Source organism: Cibotium barometz, chromosome 64 (assembly GCF_041138505.1).
Source record: "Cibotium barometz isolate CiBa-2024 chromosome 64, ASM4113850v1, whole genome shotgun sequence".
NCBI classification, from domain to species: Eukaryota; Viridiplantae; Streptophyta; class Polypodiopsida; order Cyatheales; family Cibotiaceae; genus Cibotium; species Cibotium barometz.
The window spans coordinates 23,289,835-23,308,784 of record NC_141109.1 but is presented as its reverse complement, the minus strand read 5'-3'; the positions used below and the strand labels follow the sequence as shown (position 1 = coordinate 23,308,784).

General features: G+C 45.7%; 1 protein-coding gene across 2 annotated transcripts; it reads left to right on the top strand.

Annotated features, from left to right (window-relative positions):
* The first annotated feature begins 1,153 nt into the window (after nucleotides 1–1,153).
* Nucleotides 1,154–18,597, top strand: LOC147603438 (NADH dehydrogenase [ubiquinone] 1 alpha subcomplex subunit 8-A-like). 2 transcript variants are annotated; one of them, XM_086796780.1, is made up of 3 exons: nucleotides 1,154–1,388; nucleotides 18,062–18,191; nucleotides 18,293–18,597. In XM_086796780.1, the coding sequence occupies exons 1-3, from the start codon at nucleotides 1,195–1,197 to the stop codon at nucleotides 18,320–18,322; spliced, it is 354 nt and encodes a 117-aa protein (XP_086652906.1). In that variant the 5' UTR covers nucleotides 1,154–1,194; the 3' UTR covers nucleotides 18,323–18,597. The 2 variants fall into 2 exon arrangements, with proteins under 2 accessions (XP_086652906.1, XP_086652907.1); XM_086796781.1 differs by having other exon boundaries at nucleotides 1,155–1,388; nucleotides 18,062–18,597.
* Nucleotides 18,598–18,950: the final 353 nt, after the last annotated feature.

Genomic DNA, 18,950 nt, shown 5'->3' with positions numbered 1-18,950 from the left:
CTACATTATGCATGTGTGAATCTTGTTAGATTGGTGATGTTTATCGAGAGGTTACATAGCTAGAACATGTATGTGGGAAGGATTCATGTTGCAAGTAACTTTTGAGAGTGAAAGTGCATATGCTTTTAAAGCTTCTCTTATGGCTTTTCACACCAATTGGTTTAGAGCTCTCAATCATGATTTCTCTTTACTCTTATGTAAAACATCTTGATGGGTTGAAGCTTTAGTGGCTTGAAAACAAGAAAGTGCAATCTTCACATTTTTTTAATTAATGCGCTTTTGGTCTTTATATGTTCTATTGGTCTAGATTTGCTCTCAATTTTTATCAGTTATGTTTTGTATTCTTACTGATATTCTCTAAGAGGATGTATTAATGATTGCACTTTGTGTAGTCTCACTATCCCCTTCCCGTAGAGAGCTAGGCGTAATCATGCACGTCCACAGCCATGGTCATGGGATTCGATTCCCCAACTCTCTTTGAATCTAGGGAAGCGAGTTTACTCATAAGACTTTGAGATTACCAAATCAAGAAAGCAAGCTACAACGGATTATGTGTATCATGATGCATTACATACTTCAAGTAATAAGGTAATAAGATTCAAGAAACTTTTATGATCTATTGTCATGTCATTATATAATTCTTTATTCTTTTAAAAGATTGGAGTTAATGCTCAAGTGTATCTCTATTATGGCATGTTACATTTTTGGAATACATCAATGGGAGCTGGAGCAAGGTAGTGAAGTTCAAGCTCATGTTGCTAAATCTTGAACGTATCTCCTATGCATGCAGTCAAAAGAGGTACTTATCAGATATGGGCAATGATTTAAGGAAATTTTTGTAGTAATTAATCTGTTTTTAAGAAAACAAATTTTTTTTTTGGAGTCCCTTAAAAAACGGTTGAAAGTGTTTGCTGCCTTTGCGCTAAAAAAATCCCGATTGAAATTCTAGGCTACAGGTATTTTCATTGGTTTCCATAAGCAAGCCCGGTATGTAGGCACGTCCTTAAGACACGGTATACTTAGGCACAACTGAGCCCGGGTATATAAGGCAACCTATAAGTCCGTAAGACTGTTTCACACCTTTGACAGACGGACACGTGGATGGGTACTGTCACGCAGCCGAGGGCGGGCGGGCGCCCGCATGTTTGTATCAAATGGCCAGAATGTGCAACAACAGCGAAGAGAATAGCTGCAATGGCGAGCGATGATGCAGGAGCTGCACCATATGTGCCTATCACAACCTCGGCTGTTCTGATGACGGCCTCCAAGCACCTTACCAGCACCTGCCGCGCGGAGAACAAAGCCTTTTTCGACTGCAAGCGCGCGGATCCCAACCCCGAGAAGTGCCTGGACAGAGGTCTCGACGTCACCCGCTGCACCCTCTCCCTGTAAGTCCCTTTCTTCTTCTTCTTCTTCTTCTTCTCCTCTTTTTATCTTCCCTCTCCTTTTTTTCCCGAGATGAGCAGTGTCAGAAACCCTCGCATTGCTTTCCCATCATCATGCAAATCCTAATGCTGATGGTGCCAGGGCTGTTCTTAAGCCAATCATACAATAGAAGATCTTGTAATGGTATTTTTCTCATCATATTACATCAGAGGCCATTGCATTCCTACTTGGGCCTAAAACTCGCTAAAGAGCCCTTTTTCTTTTCCCGAGACCAACACATCATCATGCAAATTCTAATGCTGATGCTGCCAGGGCTATCCTTCTGCCCATCATACCATAGAAGATCTTGTAATAGTATTTTTCTCACACATCAAAGGCCACTGTATGCTTGGGCCTGAAACTCCCTAAAGAGCCACTTGGAGGAAGATCTTATCAAGCAGGAGTGCAAGCTCTCCTCATCGTTGAATGATCATCAGACCACACACTTCCAGCATGCAAACACTAGACTGCATTTTCAATAATGAAATTCCTATTGGAGACAAGTTATAGTCAAAATTAGAGAAGTGAGAGTTGGGTGATCAATGCTTCTTCATGATATAGAACCTAAATGGTGCGTTTAACTTTTCACCCTTATCCTGTGGGTTTGGCTTCAATTAATTCTTATTTCAGGTGACACACCGTCACTGCAAGTTGGCATGCTAATTGTACTAGAGAATTTTCCCTAATACAAACCTTGATGGAACTTTTGTAATGATTCAAAGCTTCTATGGAGAATCCTCTATCCTGCAAACCTTAAATGAACTTTCAGTTTAGAAAATTCTGACCTTATTACATCTACACTAGCTACATATCTTCAAAATTTTCAAATTGTCATCCCTTCTACTTGGGAATTCACTCAGTCCTTGGATCCTTTTAGTTTTGTAAGGGGTGTTAGCAGTCATCTCCTATCTGTACACTATGTTAGGGCCTCTGTTGTGGGTGTGCCCGCCCGTTTTAGTGTCTTCCCATTTTTCCTCAAACTCCGTGTATTTTTTCCCTATTTTTTGGAGGTGTGTCTGGGCTGTTGGCTGCCTTCAGGTGTTGCCCGACTGCTATGGTGCTACCCGACCACTCCCTCGACTGGATTTATCCTAGCCGACTGGCATTTTTGTTGGTCATGAGCGACTAGTCAGGTTGGTGTCGGCTGTTTATGGGTTGGTCGACCAGCAGCCTTGTCACATGCACTCTGCACTCAGTGCATGGTGACAAGATGGCTCATCATCAGCAGTGCAACATTTGTACATTATTAGAACCCAGTAGGATGATATTTGTCGTACGCCGTGAGCCCATTGTACATCCTCAGTCCAGGATAAGTCAGGCACGAGCTACGTAGGTCATTCCTTAGCCTTAGCGGGTGAGTCAGTTAGTCAAGTCCCTTAACCCACTTGGAGCGAATCATTCATGCATGTAGAGTCAGTAGAAGTCTTAGGGTTTGCATCAGAAGGCACTTTGCATCTTGCATAATATGCATTCATATGCTTGTGCATCATTTAGAACATCCCAGAAGCCTTAGGGAATTTACTAGGATTTATTTGGTATTTTTTTCATATTTTCGAGCATTCAATGCATCATCTAGGCATACACCAGTCATCTGGTAAAGGTATTCTATCATCATAAGCATTTACAGCATTCTAACATAGCTTAGAGCAGTCCACCGCCTTCCTTTCTCAGCCTCAGGTGTGCAGCCCTTCCTCATGCCCTTGGGAAGAGTGCATAGGCTCGAGATCAGTTCATTGAGGTGTTTCTACAGCCGTGTACAGTTTAGCCAGGCTTCCGATCCTCCGAGATCTTGCGTTTGGCTTATCTACAGTCCATAGTCATTCTCTCTAAAGTAATAAAGCAAATACTATCTCGTTATCGGGATAGGGGGCCCTTCAGTGGGTAATTCGGGACCCAATCTGGTGTACAATTCTCATATATCTCTCTCTCATCTCTTTAAAGTTTGAAGTATTAAAGTGGATTGCTAAACTCACGAAACTCAGGATACAGAAGACGGTGTGAGCATTTGTGTGACGGAATCTTCCAATACAAAGACTTCCGTTGCATATCACATTGGTATCAGATTTAGATTGTCCACACATACCGTATCCTAGCGCGGGGGCATCCTTGGATGGTTAGATTGCGTTCCGACACGACCACCGACTTCAGCATCATGTCTACAAAAGAGAGTACTCATCAGCCGAAAGACGTCTCCCCCGAAGGAGACCATGTTCTTCCGCCTACAACAGACACCATAGCTCTTCTGAGAGCTCAAAACCAACTGCTCATGGGGCGTCTCCAACTCTTGGAGGCAGCAGCAGCACGTCCTCCTCCGCCTCTAGCAGCACCCGACTACATCTCCCTCTTCTTTCAGATGGAACAACAAAGGAGAGAGGATGAGGCCCGAAGGAAAGAAGAAAATCAGAAAGACGGGACTATGAGGAAGCCCAACGCAGGATCGACGAATACCGGCGTCAGGCTGAACTCGCCGCTCGGGAACACCAACGTGAGCTTGATCGAGAACGTATGTTACTTGAGCACCAACGGGAAAAGGAGGCCATACACTTGAGGTATCAGCAGCTCTCCTCAGTCTCCCCAGTCGTAGGTGTCACCAGCCCGCACTCCACAGCAGCATCAACCACCGTCATTTGTAGTCAACCAAACTTCAGTAAGTATGATGGTAAGTGTGATCATTCATTAGTTAATCAATTTATTCATCAGTTTAATGCTCATTTTCCATTAGCTAGGATCACAGACCCACAAGATAAAGTCCACTTGGCGGCTCCCCATCTCACTGGTGAGGCAGTCACTTTGTGGCAGCATTGGTCTAGTATTCATATAGACCAGGCCATAGGTGTCACAGCCTTTGACTGGGACATCTTTGTCCATGACTTGAAGACCAGATTTCTCCCACCCCAGTACATGACCGGTCTGAAAGATGAGTTCTATGGACTCAGACAGAACGGATCCCCAGTGCTTCAGTTTTTCGGAAAGGTTATTACTTTAGCACAACAGTTAGGGCTATCTGCGCAGGCCAAGATGGAGCAATTCATTCGTGGATTGGATCCTAACATTCGGTTCACAGTTCATAACTTTGAACCTAGTACATATGACCGGGCTCTGACTCTCGCTCAGAAGGAAGAAATGAAGATGAACGGAGGCAAGCCCAAGCAGTCATCTTAGTCCAGTACCAAACCCCAACAGGGGAAGAGTTTCATCTTCTAAAGACACTAAGACAGACAACAGTCCTAGCTCTAGTTCAGGGAGTAAGGAATCCAAGCCTAAGAAGACCCTTGAGGAAAAGGCTCAAGCAGGCATCACTGTGAAAGAGTACACAGAGCGGAAGCAAAGTAGCACTAGAATGTGCTGAACAAAGAGTGCAAGAGAGAGAGAGAGATGGAGAGAACTATGCTAAATATACTGAAGCAAAACAGTCCCAAGCAAGAGACTACAAGTCTCATAAGTGAGGGAGCAAAATATGTACAAGACTGAATGAAAAAAGAGAGGCCAGCACCCACTATTTATAGTAAGGGAATGTTGGCCGATTTGAGCTGATAAACAAGCCGACTGGAGCTAATGGACATGGCTGACTGGTAAATGCCAGAAAGGCTGGGAAAAATCCCAGAAAAATAGTACAAAAAGGGGTGGCCAGCCCACAAGCAAGGGCCATGCAAAAGGGACCAAATGGGCACCATAAAAGAGTAGAATCTGGGGATGAATATGCTAACACCCCCTCTCAGCACCAGATGCTGAACAAACTCCGAGAATCCGAAGATGAGGAGCCAAGGAAGCCTGAGAAACCGGCTTGGTGAAAAAATCTGCAGCATTCTCCGCGGAAGGACAATACTCCAAACGCAAATCTCCAGCAAGAACCCGTTCACGAACATAGTGATACTGAATCTCAATGTGTTTCGTACGAGCATGAAACACAGGGTTCTTGGCGATGGCGATGCAACTCTGATTGTCACACCAAAGAAGAGTAGATCCGGTATCCCCCATCCCCCACTCGGCGGGGGACACTCGACCGGAAAGAGAGAGGATGATAGCTACCCTTTCCACCATGCTGTATTGTTATGCATGCAAAGGGACAGGATCGCACTCTGTTTGGCTGTGCAGAATTTTGTTGAAATTCGCTCTTGTTTAGTTTATGCTAAGCTTCAAACAGGCAACACCTTGGATCGTATGGAATAGGTAGTGGCCACATGCACGAACATGATGCAGTGTGCCTAGCTTTCATATGGGATCACAGGTAGGAGGATAGTCGAGCTCCTCCAATAATCTCTGCAACCATATTGCCTCACATGCAGCATAACAAATTGCATGGTACTCCGCCTTGGTAGAGGAAAGCGCCACAGTAGGCTGCTTTTTACTGCTCCAAGAAATGGTTCCAGACCCAAGTGAAAAAACACAACCAGTGGTCGAACGTCGTGTATCTGGATCTCCAGCCCAGTCTGAGTCAGACCATCCAACGAGTGCATCCTTGGCCATAAAAGATGCCAAAATCCAGAGTGCCACGCAAGTACCGAAGAACTCTGAGAGCACACCGCCAATGCTGTTGACGGGGTTTGGATGAGAAGGAACTCAATAGACTAACTGCGAAGCATATGTCGAATCGAGAGTAGGTCAACCATACCAAACAACCGACGAGAACCCGATACTGTCCTTGATTAGTCGCTGGAGAAGCATCAAGTGAAGAAAGCTTCTCACCAATATCCATAGGAGAAGATATTGGTTTGCACCCAGTCATCTGAAATCTGTCGAGAATCTCCCGAGTGTACTTCTACTGAGAGAAGAAAATGCCCTTCGAGGTCTGCCAAATCTCACAGCCAAGAAAATAATGCAAGAGGCCAAGATCCGTCATCTCAAACTCTGTCTCCAAAGCATCCATAACAGAACGGATCCGCATAGAATAAGAACGAGGAGGAGAAGAGGGGGCAGTAGCGGCAAGTGCACATTGTGGGGCGTTGGGGTCTCCAGCGTGGGTAGATGTGGGGCCTAGGCGCAGCAGCGTGGAGACTTACAACAGACTCACGTGAAGGTGAGGCGGTGACAGAAGCGCGCAACGGGCAAATCTCGGGGGCAGTCGACAGTCGCACGAGTTTTTTGGGAGAAAAAAAGCAAAAAAAACGACTTTTTAAAAGTGAACAAAACGTTTTGTCGAAGGTTTTGAAGGTTTTGTAGAATGACAAAACGTTTCGCAAGTTTCGCTAGACCAAAACGAGTTTTTTGGTGACTATGGGCGCTCCACATGCGAAGAAGAGGACCACCAACCGCTGTCCAGAGATCTGCTCCAAACGCCAACACCGCGAAACCACAAGACCGACAGCCCCTTCTCAAGAGAAGGCAAGGCTGAAGCACGCGGAAAGAAACACCTCCACTGCTGCCCAGGGCTGAAAACGCAGCCCACGCACCACCACCACCAACGGATGATGGAGAAGATAGCATAGGAGAGAAAGAGCTGTTGCCCCTACAAAAAACGCAGCCACCACCAAAATGGCTCCATACTGTCCATATAAATCAGCCGGAGGCACCAATCATTCCTTTTTTCTTTACATGGCTGGGTTGGGATGTCGCATCTTGTACAAGAGAGATGGCACCCTCGGGGCTTCTTCCTTTTGGCAGTCCCAAGGTTTCCTTTCAGTTTTCGGTGTGGACTTTGGGAGAATTTTCGGCTACAGAAGATGACCCTCTTCCTATGGCTTTTAGCTCACTGTAGCCTCACAGTCGGCACACGGTTGGCTAGCCGCTTGTAGCCTCTATGGGGGCCCAAGGAGACTCAGCATCATTGCTTGAAGGCACAACAGATCTGGTGGAGGACCACGTGCAGCCTACATTTCATCCCGTGGGAAGTAGTGGCTGTGGACCATAGAATCTGGGGAGGCTCTACTCTGCAAGGAGGATGGCTTTAGTCTTGTGTTGTAGCTCTCTTACTTCAAGATATTAGCCATCCCCACCATTGCCGCATTGATCTCGCAGAACCTCACTTATGAGATCTACCTCCAAAAATTTAGAGACTTGTAGATGAAAGCTACGAAGATGGATTCTACTACTCTATTGGGTTTCTTCGTAGCAAGATTATCCAACTCGTACCGTTTACAGGTCAATAATAACAAGTGCAAAACTTTGGACGAGGCCATTCACTCTGTGCGTATTTATGATGATACGATGGTCTCTTCCAAAACCAAGACCGTAACTGAGTAGGGGACAAGCACAAAAGGAAGTTCTTCGTGCCAGTGACTAGCATGATAGAAGAAAAGTCTTCGGACTAACCTTCAAAGAATTCTAATTCGACTCCAATGAAGAAAAACCGTCTCCTTAAGGCTTTGAAGTTCAAGGAGGGACGTTGCTTCATCTGCGAAGAAAAAGAACACATGCGTAACGAGTGCCCAAAGAAGAAGGGTGCTAAGACAAACGCATGACCCAAGACGAAGGCAACCAACCAGTTGTCTTTGACAAGTACTTCAGTCAATGTACTTTCTCGCCCTCGTTTGTGTTCCGATTGTCTGTTCAACTCTAAGATTTTCAGCTTGCATGACCTTCTCAGAGTTTATGGAGAAGTGAATGGCCATCGAATACACATTCTTGTGGACCCCGGAAGCTCGCACAACTTAGTTAATTACAAACTTGTGCAGAAATTGGGTCTGGACACGACGTCTAGCGATCATACCTAGGAGGTACGCCTACTTGCGGATCGGCAAGCGTGGGATCGAAAGGTGGAGAAGCTACCAATCCAGATTCAAGACTACAGAGATATTCTGGAGTGCTATGTTATGCACCTAGAGCATGTAGACTTGCTATTAGGGATTGAGTGGTTTAAGACTCTTAAGGTCCAGTTAGATTGGTTTAGTCATTCTTTTTCTTTTGAACATAGGAATACCCAGTTTTGCATTCAAGGCATAGCAGCTATAAAACGCGTTTTTTATACATTGGACACGACGGGATGTTTTTTATAATAAAAAACGTCCAATTGATAAAAAACGTGGAAAAAAAAATCAACTTTTTTTCCAAAAAAAAAACGTAAAAAACGTTTTTTAAAAATAAAAAACGTTTTTTATAATAAAAAACGTTTTTTATTTAAAAAATGCGAGTTTTTTTATCATTAATAAAAAACTTGTTGAATGTTTTTTTTCTAATACATACATTAATAAAAACCTTTTTTAATGCTTTTCATGTATGTATGCATGTTAACACCTATATGTATATATACATATATGAGTATATACACGTGTATATATATATATATATATATATAAAACCTTTTTTGATGTTTTTCATGTATGTATGCATGTTAACACCTATGTCTATATGTACATATATTTGTATATGCACATGTGTATATATACATGTGTGTGTGTGTACATATATGTATGTACACACACACGCGCACATATATATGTATGTATATATATATATATATATATATATATATATATATATATATATATATATATATATATATATGTGTGTATGTATGTATGTATGTATGTATGTGTGTGTGTGTGTGTGTGTGTGTGTGTGTGTGTGTGTGTGTATATATATATATATGTGTGTGTGTGTTTGTGTGTGTGTGTGTGTGTATGTATGGTATTTTTAGTGTGGTGTGTTTGGAAGCTCGGCCGCCGAAGACCTGCTCGCCTGCTCCGTCGACTTGCTCGCCTGCTCCCTCAACCTGCTCGCCCCTTTTGGGTGAGCACGTGTGGTGAGGTGCTTGTCCCTAGACTGTATCGGGCTTCATTCCTGGACTGTGTCGGCCTTGCAGTAATCTACGCGACCTTCTGAGGGTTCCCAGATACACTTTTTTCTCATCGCCAATCTGCTCTTCTTCCTCTCTCCCGCGACCTGTGTGCGTGTATAGGAGTGTGTGTGTGTGTGTGCGTGTGTGTCTGTGCCTCGCTACAGGTCACTTTTTTCCTTTCTGTGTAAGTCGCTACAGGTTTTTGTTTTTCCCCTCCTTGTAAGATTGTATTCCAATAGCGCTGTCCCCCTTTTTTTCTGATCTGTGTCTTCCTGCTGAATCGAATAGTCTCGATGGCAGAAACAAGCAAGTATTATGTCAAGAGAGCTCTTTCTCTTGAACCTAAAAGACAATCAAGGGAATCTCTGCCCCCCAAAGCTCCTTCATCTGAAGATGCTTCCTATGTGTTTGACATGTTGAATGAGGATTTTCAACAAAGTAGAAGAGAATGGATACTACCTGCTCCGGAACTCACTTACAAGATGAAGTTGCCTTCTCTTGTGCATCCTCTGAAGAAGCTCTCTCAAACTGCAGTCATCATCTTTTTTCCAAGTAAAATACCCTCGGCTAATGATGTGGGACAATGGGTGAATTCTCTCCTAGGTGGATGCTATGTAGAAGGAGTCTATTTTGCCTCCAGAGGATTTTATGAAGTTCATCTCTTGGATGCATTGACAAAACAAAAGATGCTGGAAATGTCCCCTTTATTTTTTCGTCAAATGGTGCACATCATGCCTTGGTCTCCTAATAAGGATTATCGGAATCTCATCAAACATCACTGCCCTGTATGGGTTGAAGTCGTTGATTTCCCAGATTACATGAGAACAGAGCTTCCAGGCTTAGCGATGACATTGGGACAAGTGATCTGTCCCCCTCGTCCCACAGGTAACAAAAATCGTTTTTGCATCTTATGGGATACTGATAGACCAACCCTCTCTTCTATTGCAGTTGAGATTGAGGGTGTTAATTTGGGAAAGAAATATTTCACTTTGAAATGGGGCATTTTTGCTGGAGCTTGTTTCTCTTGTCACAAGTTCGAGCATCTAGCTTCTGAGTGTCCCTCAATCCTTCATCTGCCTCCTCCAGCTGCCATTCCTCCGCCATCTAATAAAGGAGGTCAAAAGGCTTATGTGGAAAAGACTGAAGCTAAAGGAGCAAAGCCTTCAGTTCATACAGGGAACCAAGCCAATTTAGCCCAAAACAAGGATAAAGGAAAAAGCAAGCTAGTGGAAAATAATTCATCTTCTCACGAGGGTTGGCAGAATGCAAAGAAGACGGTGCCTCTCAAACAAAGACCTCTCCAATCTCGCAATTGGGATGCTTCTGCTCCATCTCCTGGTCAACCTTCTACCTCTTCGGACAGCCCCATCTCAAAGGCATGGGTCAATGCAGTTAAGAAGGGTATTCCACTTTGTGAAGAAGATGATTTAGTCAGGGAATTGGATTCTGAGGGTCAGCAAGATCCTGTTGCAATGGCAGAGGCTTGATGCCTCCCTTTCTCTTTGAGGACTGCTCATCTCTTGTACATATACCATCTATCAAGCCTGGCCCAATATTCTGTAAAAGCATTATGATGATATGTGAATCCCAAAACCGAAGGGTGAGTTGCTGTCCATAAATCTGCAGTATGAAGAGAGGAAGTCATATGTTCCCATCGCTGGATTTCAGAGGGAAGCATATGGGATTTATGTGTGGTATTGTCCTTCCAGTGAGGAGAATTATTAAAATCACCACAAAGTAGAGCATTTGAAGACCAAGGATATTGGTTTATGGAGTCCCACATTTGAGCTCTGGAAGCTGAAATTTGAGAGGCATACAAGGAGCCTATTTCAAAAATCTCTCCATTGATCATGCATTGGATAATCATCCATCGGCCACAAAGATCATTATATGCTACACAGGGCTGCAGATCATGTCTGGCTAAAATGCACAGCCCAGAGAATTGTCCAGATCCTGCATAAAATATATCATAGCCTGAAAAGAACCCATGCTGGCCAGCAAAAGAATGCTGATTATGCTCTTGCAGACACACAACATCTGGATGAGTATTATTTATATAATGCCATAGGAGCCTCCATTTATGTTGATTGCAGAGGCCCTGTATATTATAAGAAAAACATTTAAGAGAAGTACGCATGAAAATCTTATTCATGCTCAGCAATATGATGATTATACATGTCAAATGTGGATTGATTATTCTCAACAACTATCTGATCATACTCCACTCTGGCTCAACCTTTCTTTTGGTATGCCTCTGGATGATATTCAGCTCTCTTTAGTCAGACATTTGCAGGTTAATCAATTATATCTTTCTCATGAAAAATTCCAGCAAATGATCAGATTGGCTTGTAAGCCATTGTTATCTCATGCTCAGGAGGATCTGGATTTTGCTTGGAACTCTTTTGTACATCGTATTCAAAATGTCATTAAGGAATATGGAAGATGGTACATGGCAGAAACCAGACAGCATATCCAGTGGGCAAAATCATACAAGCAGTCCTTGGTACAGATTAGCCATCAAAGGTCTCTTTTTGCTTCTGAACAGAATTCATTGTCTTGTGCTTCTTCCATAATTGATGCTAATGATCTTTCGAAACTTACACACATACAGACAAAGTCAATCTATCATGAGAGTCAGGAAACCGGATGGTCTTTGGACCCAGACTTTATCGCAGCTAGAAAAACAATGTCTGGATCATTTTCGGCTTCTTTTTTCTCTACCATCTTCTTCTACATCTCAGGCTGCATTGGCTCGGAGCAGATTTATTGAGCTTGTTTCTCCTATTGTTTCTTTGCAAAAAGCTTCAATGCTGGAAATGTCCTTTTCAGATACAGAATTGGATGAAGCCCTCAAGCATTTGGGTAAACATAAATCCCCAGGTTGGGATGGTTTGACGGTTGAATTTTTTGTAGCCTTCTGGGCTGAATTGAAGGGTCCAATCTTTGTTGAAAATATCACCCAAATCCATTCAAAGGTTAAAAGGGGCTGTATTACCTTGACAACTTTACTCAAGAAGCATCTTCAAATGGGCGCCTATTTCAAATGGCCTAGGAGGGCATCTAGCTCATTTATGAGAAGCCCACATGGGGGGGAGATGGCATCTTATGCCTGTCTTACATCATTGATGATGTCAACTACATCTTGGTACTCTTTGCCTATATAAGAGGCCACTCCTAATGAAGAAGAACACGATTCTCTTTGATTAGTCCACATTATGTTTGTTTAGCCTCTCTTTGATTAGCATTAAGCTCTCTTCTAATCATGTCTTAATCATGGGCCTAATTACTTTTGATCCTCCATAGTCTTGTTCAATCTCTTCAAAACCATCAATTGGTATCAGAGCTGAGGTTAATACAACCTAATTTCCCATCATTAAGCCATCATTAGTCCCACTATTAATATTTAATTAGCTTAATCCTAATATTATCCCCCCTCCCTGCCGGCGATCCGACCGAGAGAAACTAAGACTGTCCTGAGAGCGGGAGAAGGCCCCATGCTGCCATACATCAGTGATCCTCAGTGACATGCAAAACCGCTCCCAAGCTGCAAGCTCCGTGCCGTGCACTGTAACATGACTGTCTCCCACCCTATCGGCCGGTTCCTCAAGCATGTTGAAGTCTCCCCCGACACACCAATGTGCGGCCTCTGGCAATGCATCTGTAACCTGGGTCCAGAACTCTACTCTGGCACTAGCATGGTTGGGCGCATAGACGTTGAGCACGCCCAATAGCTCATCATGCATCCTCAGAATGACATACTGTGCTCTACCAGGCACAATGATCCCTCGATCCACAATGGCCTGCCGCCATACATCTGCAATGACCATGCATACTCCTCCCTGTCCACCCAAAGGACCAAACCCTGCAGACCAAAAGGTGTCCCATCTACCAGGCATCACCGAACCATATCTCCGGATCCTGCTCTCACCCAAGTGGTGCTCCTGCATCATCAAAATATCAATGCTGCCACCAACCAGGCATCTCTGAAGCTCCTGCTTCAAGCAACCACGATAGCGTATAAAATGTGCTCCGCCAAGGCCCTGTACATTCCATAAGATGATCCTCATGGATAACTTGCTGAGGTGGATGCTGTCTCAGCCGTACGGCGGGCCTTCGCAAGCGGCTTGGATGGAGAGTAGTCCCCATCCGAGCGGCTGCGAATCTGCCCACCCGGTGTACTGCAAGAATCACGGATCAGGCGCCAGTGGCTGTGACCCATGGCGACTGCCTCTCGCTCAGACAGAGCAACCTCGTGTATACATACATATCCAGGGTCGCGTGCTAAGTCTGCCACTATGCGAACGACCAAATGACGAATCCCTGAGGCATCCACACTCCCGGGATCCAAGAAAAAATGAGCCAACTCCCATAGTCGGCCTATCACATCTGTCACCTCTAGATCGCTCACATGGTGAGAAAACTCAACTGCCTGAGTCTTCAAGGTGCTAAGAGCGAGCTCCAGAGTCCACTCTCGGTCACAAGGGCCACAGAGAGGGAACGAGAAGGCCACCGCTGAATCAAGTGCCTCCTCCCCGCGGGCCGGAGGTATCACTACATGAACTCGGATGGGTGCTGGCTCATGGGGGCCCTCTGCTCCAAAAAGCCGTGTGAAGGAGTAATCAAAAGCCTTCGAGCGCTGTCTAGTGCCGAGGCGACTCAGCCGACTGCGGATAGATGATATCCGTGAAGCCCGAATCGGCATGGTAAGTCTCCTCTGCAGTGCTCGATCAAGATCGGTGCTCAGAGCCCTCCTGACTGCAGGTGAACGCCAGGGGAGTGCCAGGGCCTCCCGGGGAGCTGAGGCGGGGGGGGGCGAGGGAGGTGGAGAAGGAGCCGCTGCCGATACCGGAGCGGGGACGGGAGGCGGCGAAGGTGGAAGCGAGGCGGTAGGGGGGGGATGGGGGTGGGGGGGGGTGAAGGAGGGGGTGCTGGCATCTCCTGGTCCTCAGTCGTCGCAGGGGTCTCCTCCTGTAGGGGAGCAAAGCTGTTCCTCACGGGAACTTAGTGATGCTGAGACTGTGGCTGCTGTTGCATCGGTCTCTGGGCGTGCTATTGTGGCTGTCTCCCTCGACGACGCCCCTGTCCAGGCTGCCACTCCGAGGTATTTGTGGCCTGAGCGGGTGTCCCGGAGGCTGCCTGCCGAGCCGCATCTGTGGGCGGGCCACCAGGGGCTTGCTGCTGCGGTGAGGGTCGGGGTCTCCTGCGAGGACAGGCCTTGGCCAGATGGCCGACCTGCCTGCAAATAAAGCACTGGTTCGGGAGCCCCGAGAACTCCACTCTCTGATCAATCCATCCCCCCCCTATCCGAGGTAGCTGAATGACCTTCGGAAGGGAGGAGATGTCAGGAACCAAAACTCTGACCGAAGGTAGCCCAGCTGCTCTGGCCACCACTGAAGCTGTTGTGGGGCCAGTCTCTAGCACCGAACCCACCAATGCTCCTAGCCTAGAAAGGAGCGGCAGGTACTCACGGCGGAGTCCAGGGAAGCAAACTGGAACATGGAAAAGGCGCTCTCCCTGCACGGCCGCTGCTGGGTCAAAGCCATGCTGCCAAGGTCTGAAGAATGCCCGAGCTCCCTTGATGTCTAGGGGACTCATGGCTAGGACCTTGGCCACGCTCTGGGCAGTCTCGAACTCGATCTGGTAGTGACTACAGCCCAGTAGCTGAATGTCCAGGATCTTGCCCACATCTGCAAGAAGGCGGGCCTGGAGAAGATCCCGGATCTTCCCTCTGCTGGGGCGAGTGCCGACTATACGGCAGATGGTGGAGTGTGCTTGGAGGCGTTCCACCTCTGCGCGGCGAGGCTCGCTTCCTCTTCCGGCGAAAGAGAAAGTCTGATGGGGGTATCCTCAGGGGCGGGCGAGGGGACTGCGGGGGAGTCCCTCTGAGGTGGGGCGGGAGGAGCCTCCATCAGTGTCTCAAGCTAAGTCGAAGGCGCGGAGCGAAAGCAGAGAGTCTTGCAAGAGCCGAGCTGCACACAAAGGGCGGAGGAGGAAGGCGGAAGGCAAAACCAGGGGACGGAAAAATCAGAAAAAAAGGGGAGGCAAGGCGGCGAAGACAAAAAAAATCCCCAAGGGGGGAGGCGGAAACAGCGCGCAACAGGGGGCGGGGGGGAAGATAAGGTGACGGCGGCGAGAAAAGGGGGGGCGGGGCGCTGAAGACAAACGGGAGGGCGCGAAGGAGAGGAGGAGGAGCAGGGGCGGGCGTTGCAGCACTGGGGCGCGCAGGACAGGGGAGGGGGGGGCAAGCGCGAGTGCAGGCGGGGGGGAGAGCAGACGCGATGGCGGGGAGAAGGCGTGCAGTCAAGCGCGAGCAGGGGGGGGAGCGCAGCTTCAGCGAGCGACTTTAAACTGCACTTAATTATACTTAAGAGATAGACAATGGTGTCAATGCAATGCAATGCAGCTATGGTTTATGGCTTTGTTTTGCAGGTTTTGGGTCTTTTAGTGGGTTTGCTCCACGGGGGGTTTGACAAGGGTGGTGTGAGTTGCAAGTCTACACTGACAACTACATTGTTTGCAATACTGTTTTCATATGCATTGGTATGGAAATCTGGTTAGAAATGCCCATGACACTATGTACTTGATTCTCCAAAGATCAATATACTTTATTTTAGGGAGGGGCCGGCCGTTCCGGCTCACTGTGTGTCTCTTGTCAATTTAGCAAATTACTTCTTGTATTGAGCATGTTGTCCACTAAATCTTTGTGTATGTAAGTGTATTGATTAGCATTGTGTTCAACCAAGTCACAAATGCCTCCTTGTATCGGAAGCTTGTTGGTTCATTGATTTGGTTGTTGAACACCAAATTGGACTTGAGTTTTCTAGTGAGGCAGTTGAGCTCATTTATGGAGACACCTTTGAAGACTCATTGGGATGCAGGACTACGGATCTTGCGGTATCTGCAGGGTACGAAGGATCTTGGCCTTTTCTATAACACTGGAGGGGGGAACGAAGGACCGAGTTAGTCTCCGAGGTTGGAGTGACTCTGATTGGGAAGGAGATCTAGACATGAGGAGATCTACATCAGGCTACGCCTTTACCCTTGGCTCAAGAGCTATTTCTTGGAGCAGCGAGAGGCAGCCAACTATTGCCTTGTCTTCAACTGAGGCAAAGTACCGGATTGCTTGTGGCGAGGAAACCTTTTGTATCCCTTGAGCAAGTGGCATCTCTTCCAATAGGAAGCTTTGGATCAGTCTGCACTTGTTGCTTCTGTTGATGTTGGGTATTCGGAGCCTTGTGTGCGTGTGTGCTACTGGTGTGATAGGTCAAATTGCAAAGACAAATAAAGGATCTTTTCTTGGGAAAAAAAGATCTTATTAAGTAAAACAGATAGTAGAGAAACAAAATGCATGATACACTTAGCCACCCTTCTTTTGCTGGGGCCAAACAAAAAGTACTGGAGTCTTGTGGAGTATCTGCTTTATGAATGAGAGTGGAAGTATAGAGTGGTAGATGAGCTAATTGAGCTAATTGTTGGGCACCTCGGTGTGTAGTCACGTGGTTGGGGAGATGGCAAGAAAACCTTTTGTCTCTCTTGAGCAAGTGGCATCTCTTCCAATAGGACGCTTTGGATTGGTTTGCACTTGTTGCTTCTGTTGAGGCTGCTTTGGAGGGCTCAGATCCGTGCTCGTCTTGCTGCTCAAAAGTGTGGAGAGTAAGGATCCATTTATAGGGCAGAAAGCGTTTGACCTACTTGCTTGAACATAACGTATGGGCTATTGGCTTGATAGGTCAAATTGCTGAGCCAAATTTGTGAGTCCTCATTTCATGGAGGAAAGAGGCGATGAGTGTGGTCAAGGGTAGACTGAGGACTGTAGAATGCATTGCCAAGGATGCTAGATTAAGAGTGTGTGGGGATGAAAACAGATAGAGCAAGCTAATTAATGAAGATTAATGCCGAGCAACAAAGATTATCTCCATTAAGCCAGCACTTATATCTAGGCCTATTTCGGATCGGACGGGGCCATGACAGTATACGCCGATGGGGTTGTACGAGACATTACATAATCACACGCACAATGACGATGCTAAGACATAGATAGAAGTAGAAGAGAGAGACTCTTTAACCTAACCTACATCTAATGTATATTGCTGAATGAAGAGTAATTACAATGATTGGCAAAGATCCTAATGAGATCTCAGCCCTGAATGATGTGCATGAATTGATTCTATGCATAAACTAAATGCTTACTTTCCACCCCTTTTGCAATGATGGAAACACTGATATGTACTTTGCTGATCAAAATGTCGTGTTTACATGCCCTTGGTCTTGGCACTGCAACTGGATCTCTGAATGCTCATGAATGACTCTTGAGCTGCTTTTATACAGGGATTTTGATAGCAAGTTGTATTCAGGTTGACCAGCCTTTTTCAGGCCATAAAAGTCATAAAAAATGTGTTCATATTGTGCCCAATACTTGGCCCAACCTTTGGTACATGTCTTGGGTACTTCTGGGCACCTATCTGGTTGTCAAAACTGCTCCAAATTGCCCATATATGGCCTCTAACTTTGTATTTTAGGCGGTTGCAAGAAATAATTATGTCTGTGTGGCACCGATTATGGTGTGCATGTGACATTTAGCAATCTTCATGAGGGCGAACAGCGCAAAAGTGTGCCTTAATGTGGGCTGGCCTTGGCCTACCAGGATGCCCAAGTTTGGCAGCAATAAGATGATGTCATTCACACAAGAATTTTGTGTGGATGAACGCCCACAAAATGAACAGTCAAAACGCCCACAAAATGAACAGTCAAAACGCCCACAAAATGATGCAGTTGAATGCCTATAAAATGGCACAATTTGAGCACCCACAAAATCAGTTGCAACTGATATTTAAATGAGTATTGTATCATAAATCACTCAATTTGTTGCCATTAGTTTTAACCTGTTAAATGTTTGGGTTTTATGGGGGTTCCTATATACAGGCTTAAAGAGCTTCATGACAAGTGCCCGAAGGAGATGGATGCATTTGCAAAATGTATGGATTACTATGGCAACGAGTTCAAGCTCTGCAGGAAGCAGCAACAGGAGTTTGAGAATTCTTGCCCTTTGAAGGTCTGAGATTGCTGATGCTATCTGAATAAACCTAGTTGCTCTTTCTACCTCGGTAGTTTCCCAGTGGAGCGGTCACTTGCAGCTTTGATTTACTTGACCAGAATCTGGAGGGTGGTGGGCTTAGCAACTGACTCTCACAAAAGATGATGGTTTTCTTGGTCTTCGGTGTGTTGAAAGCAACCATAAGCACAACCGTGTGCATGCATGTGAACGTGTTATGGTTTAAGTTGCATTCAGCTCAAGTGTTATAGATTTCTGCCTAGACTCAAGCATCAATGTGCATGTTCAGGCACCTCGCCAGTAAATTCTTACAAACGGGGGAATGATTGTGGAGTTATGAAAATAAGAGTCAGGCTTGGAAACGGCTGCTTCATATCTGCTCTATTACAAATATTCTATTTTTGGCTCCTTATTCTTCACACCTAGATTTCTGACGAGGTCTGAGAGTGTGATGTAGGTATATGGAGTTTAGGACTAATGCCATGATCTTAAGACCATGCTGATAAAAAACGGATGCATAGAAGATTATGTATGTGCATCCGTGCGAGAAACCTTTGGATATATCATGATATGCGAGTATATGTGCAAATGTGTGTGTGTTCACTTGCATGCTTGTGTGTTGAACCTCTTGATGCTGAATTTTGAAATTCTGCATCATTGCAAGGTGTACTTTTCATGCTCACCTTGTGAAGGTTCACCTTTTTTTTTTGCGAAAAGTTACTGTATATGGTCTTTGCATGAAGGAACAATCTGCAACAC

Coding starts and splice junctions, on each gene's coding strand:
- LOC147603438 (XM_086796780.1), top strand. CDS start 1,195: ATGGCGAGCGATGATGCAGGAGCTGCACCATATGTGCCTATCACAACC. Junction 1,389..18,061: donor ACCCGCTGCACCCTCTCCCT/GTAAGTCCCTTT, acceptor TCCTATATACAG/GCTTAAAGAGCTTCATGACA. Junction 18,192..18,292: donor AGAATTCTTGCCCTTTGAAG/GTCTGAGATTGC, acceptor TTACTTGACCAG/AATCTGGAGGGTGGTGGGCT.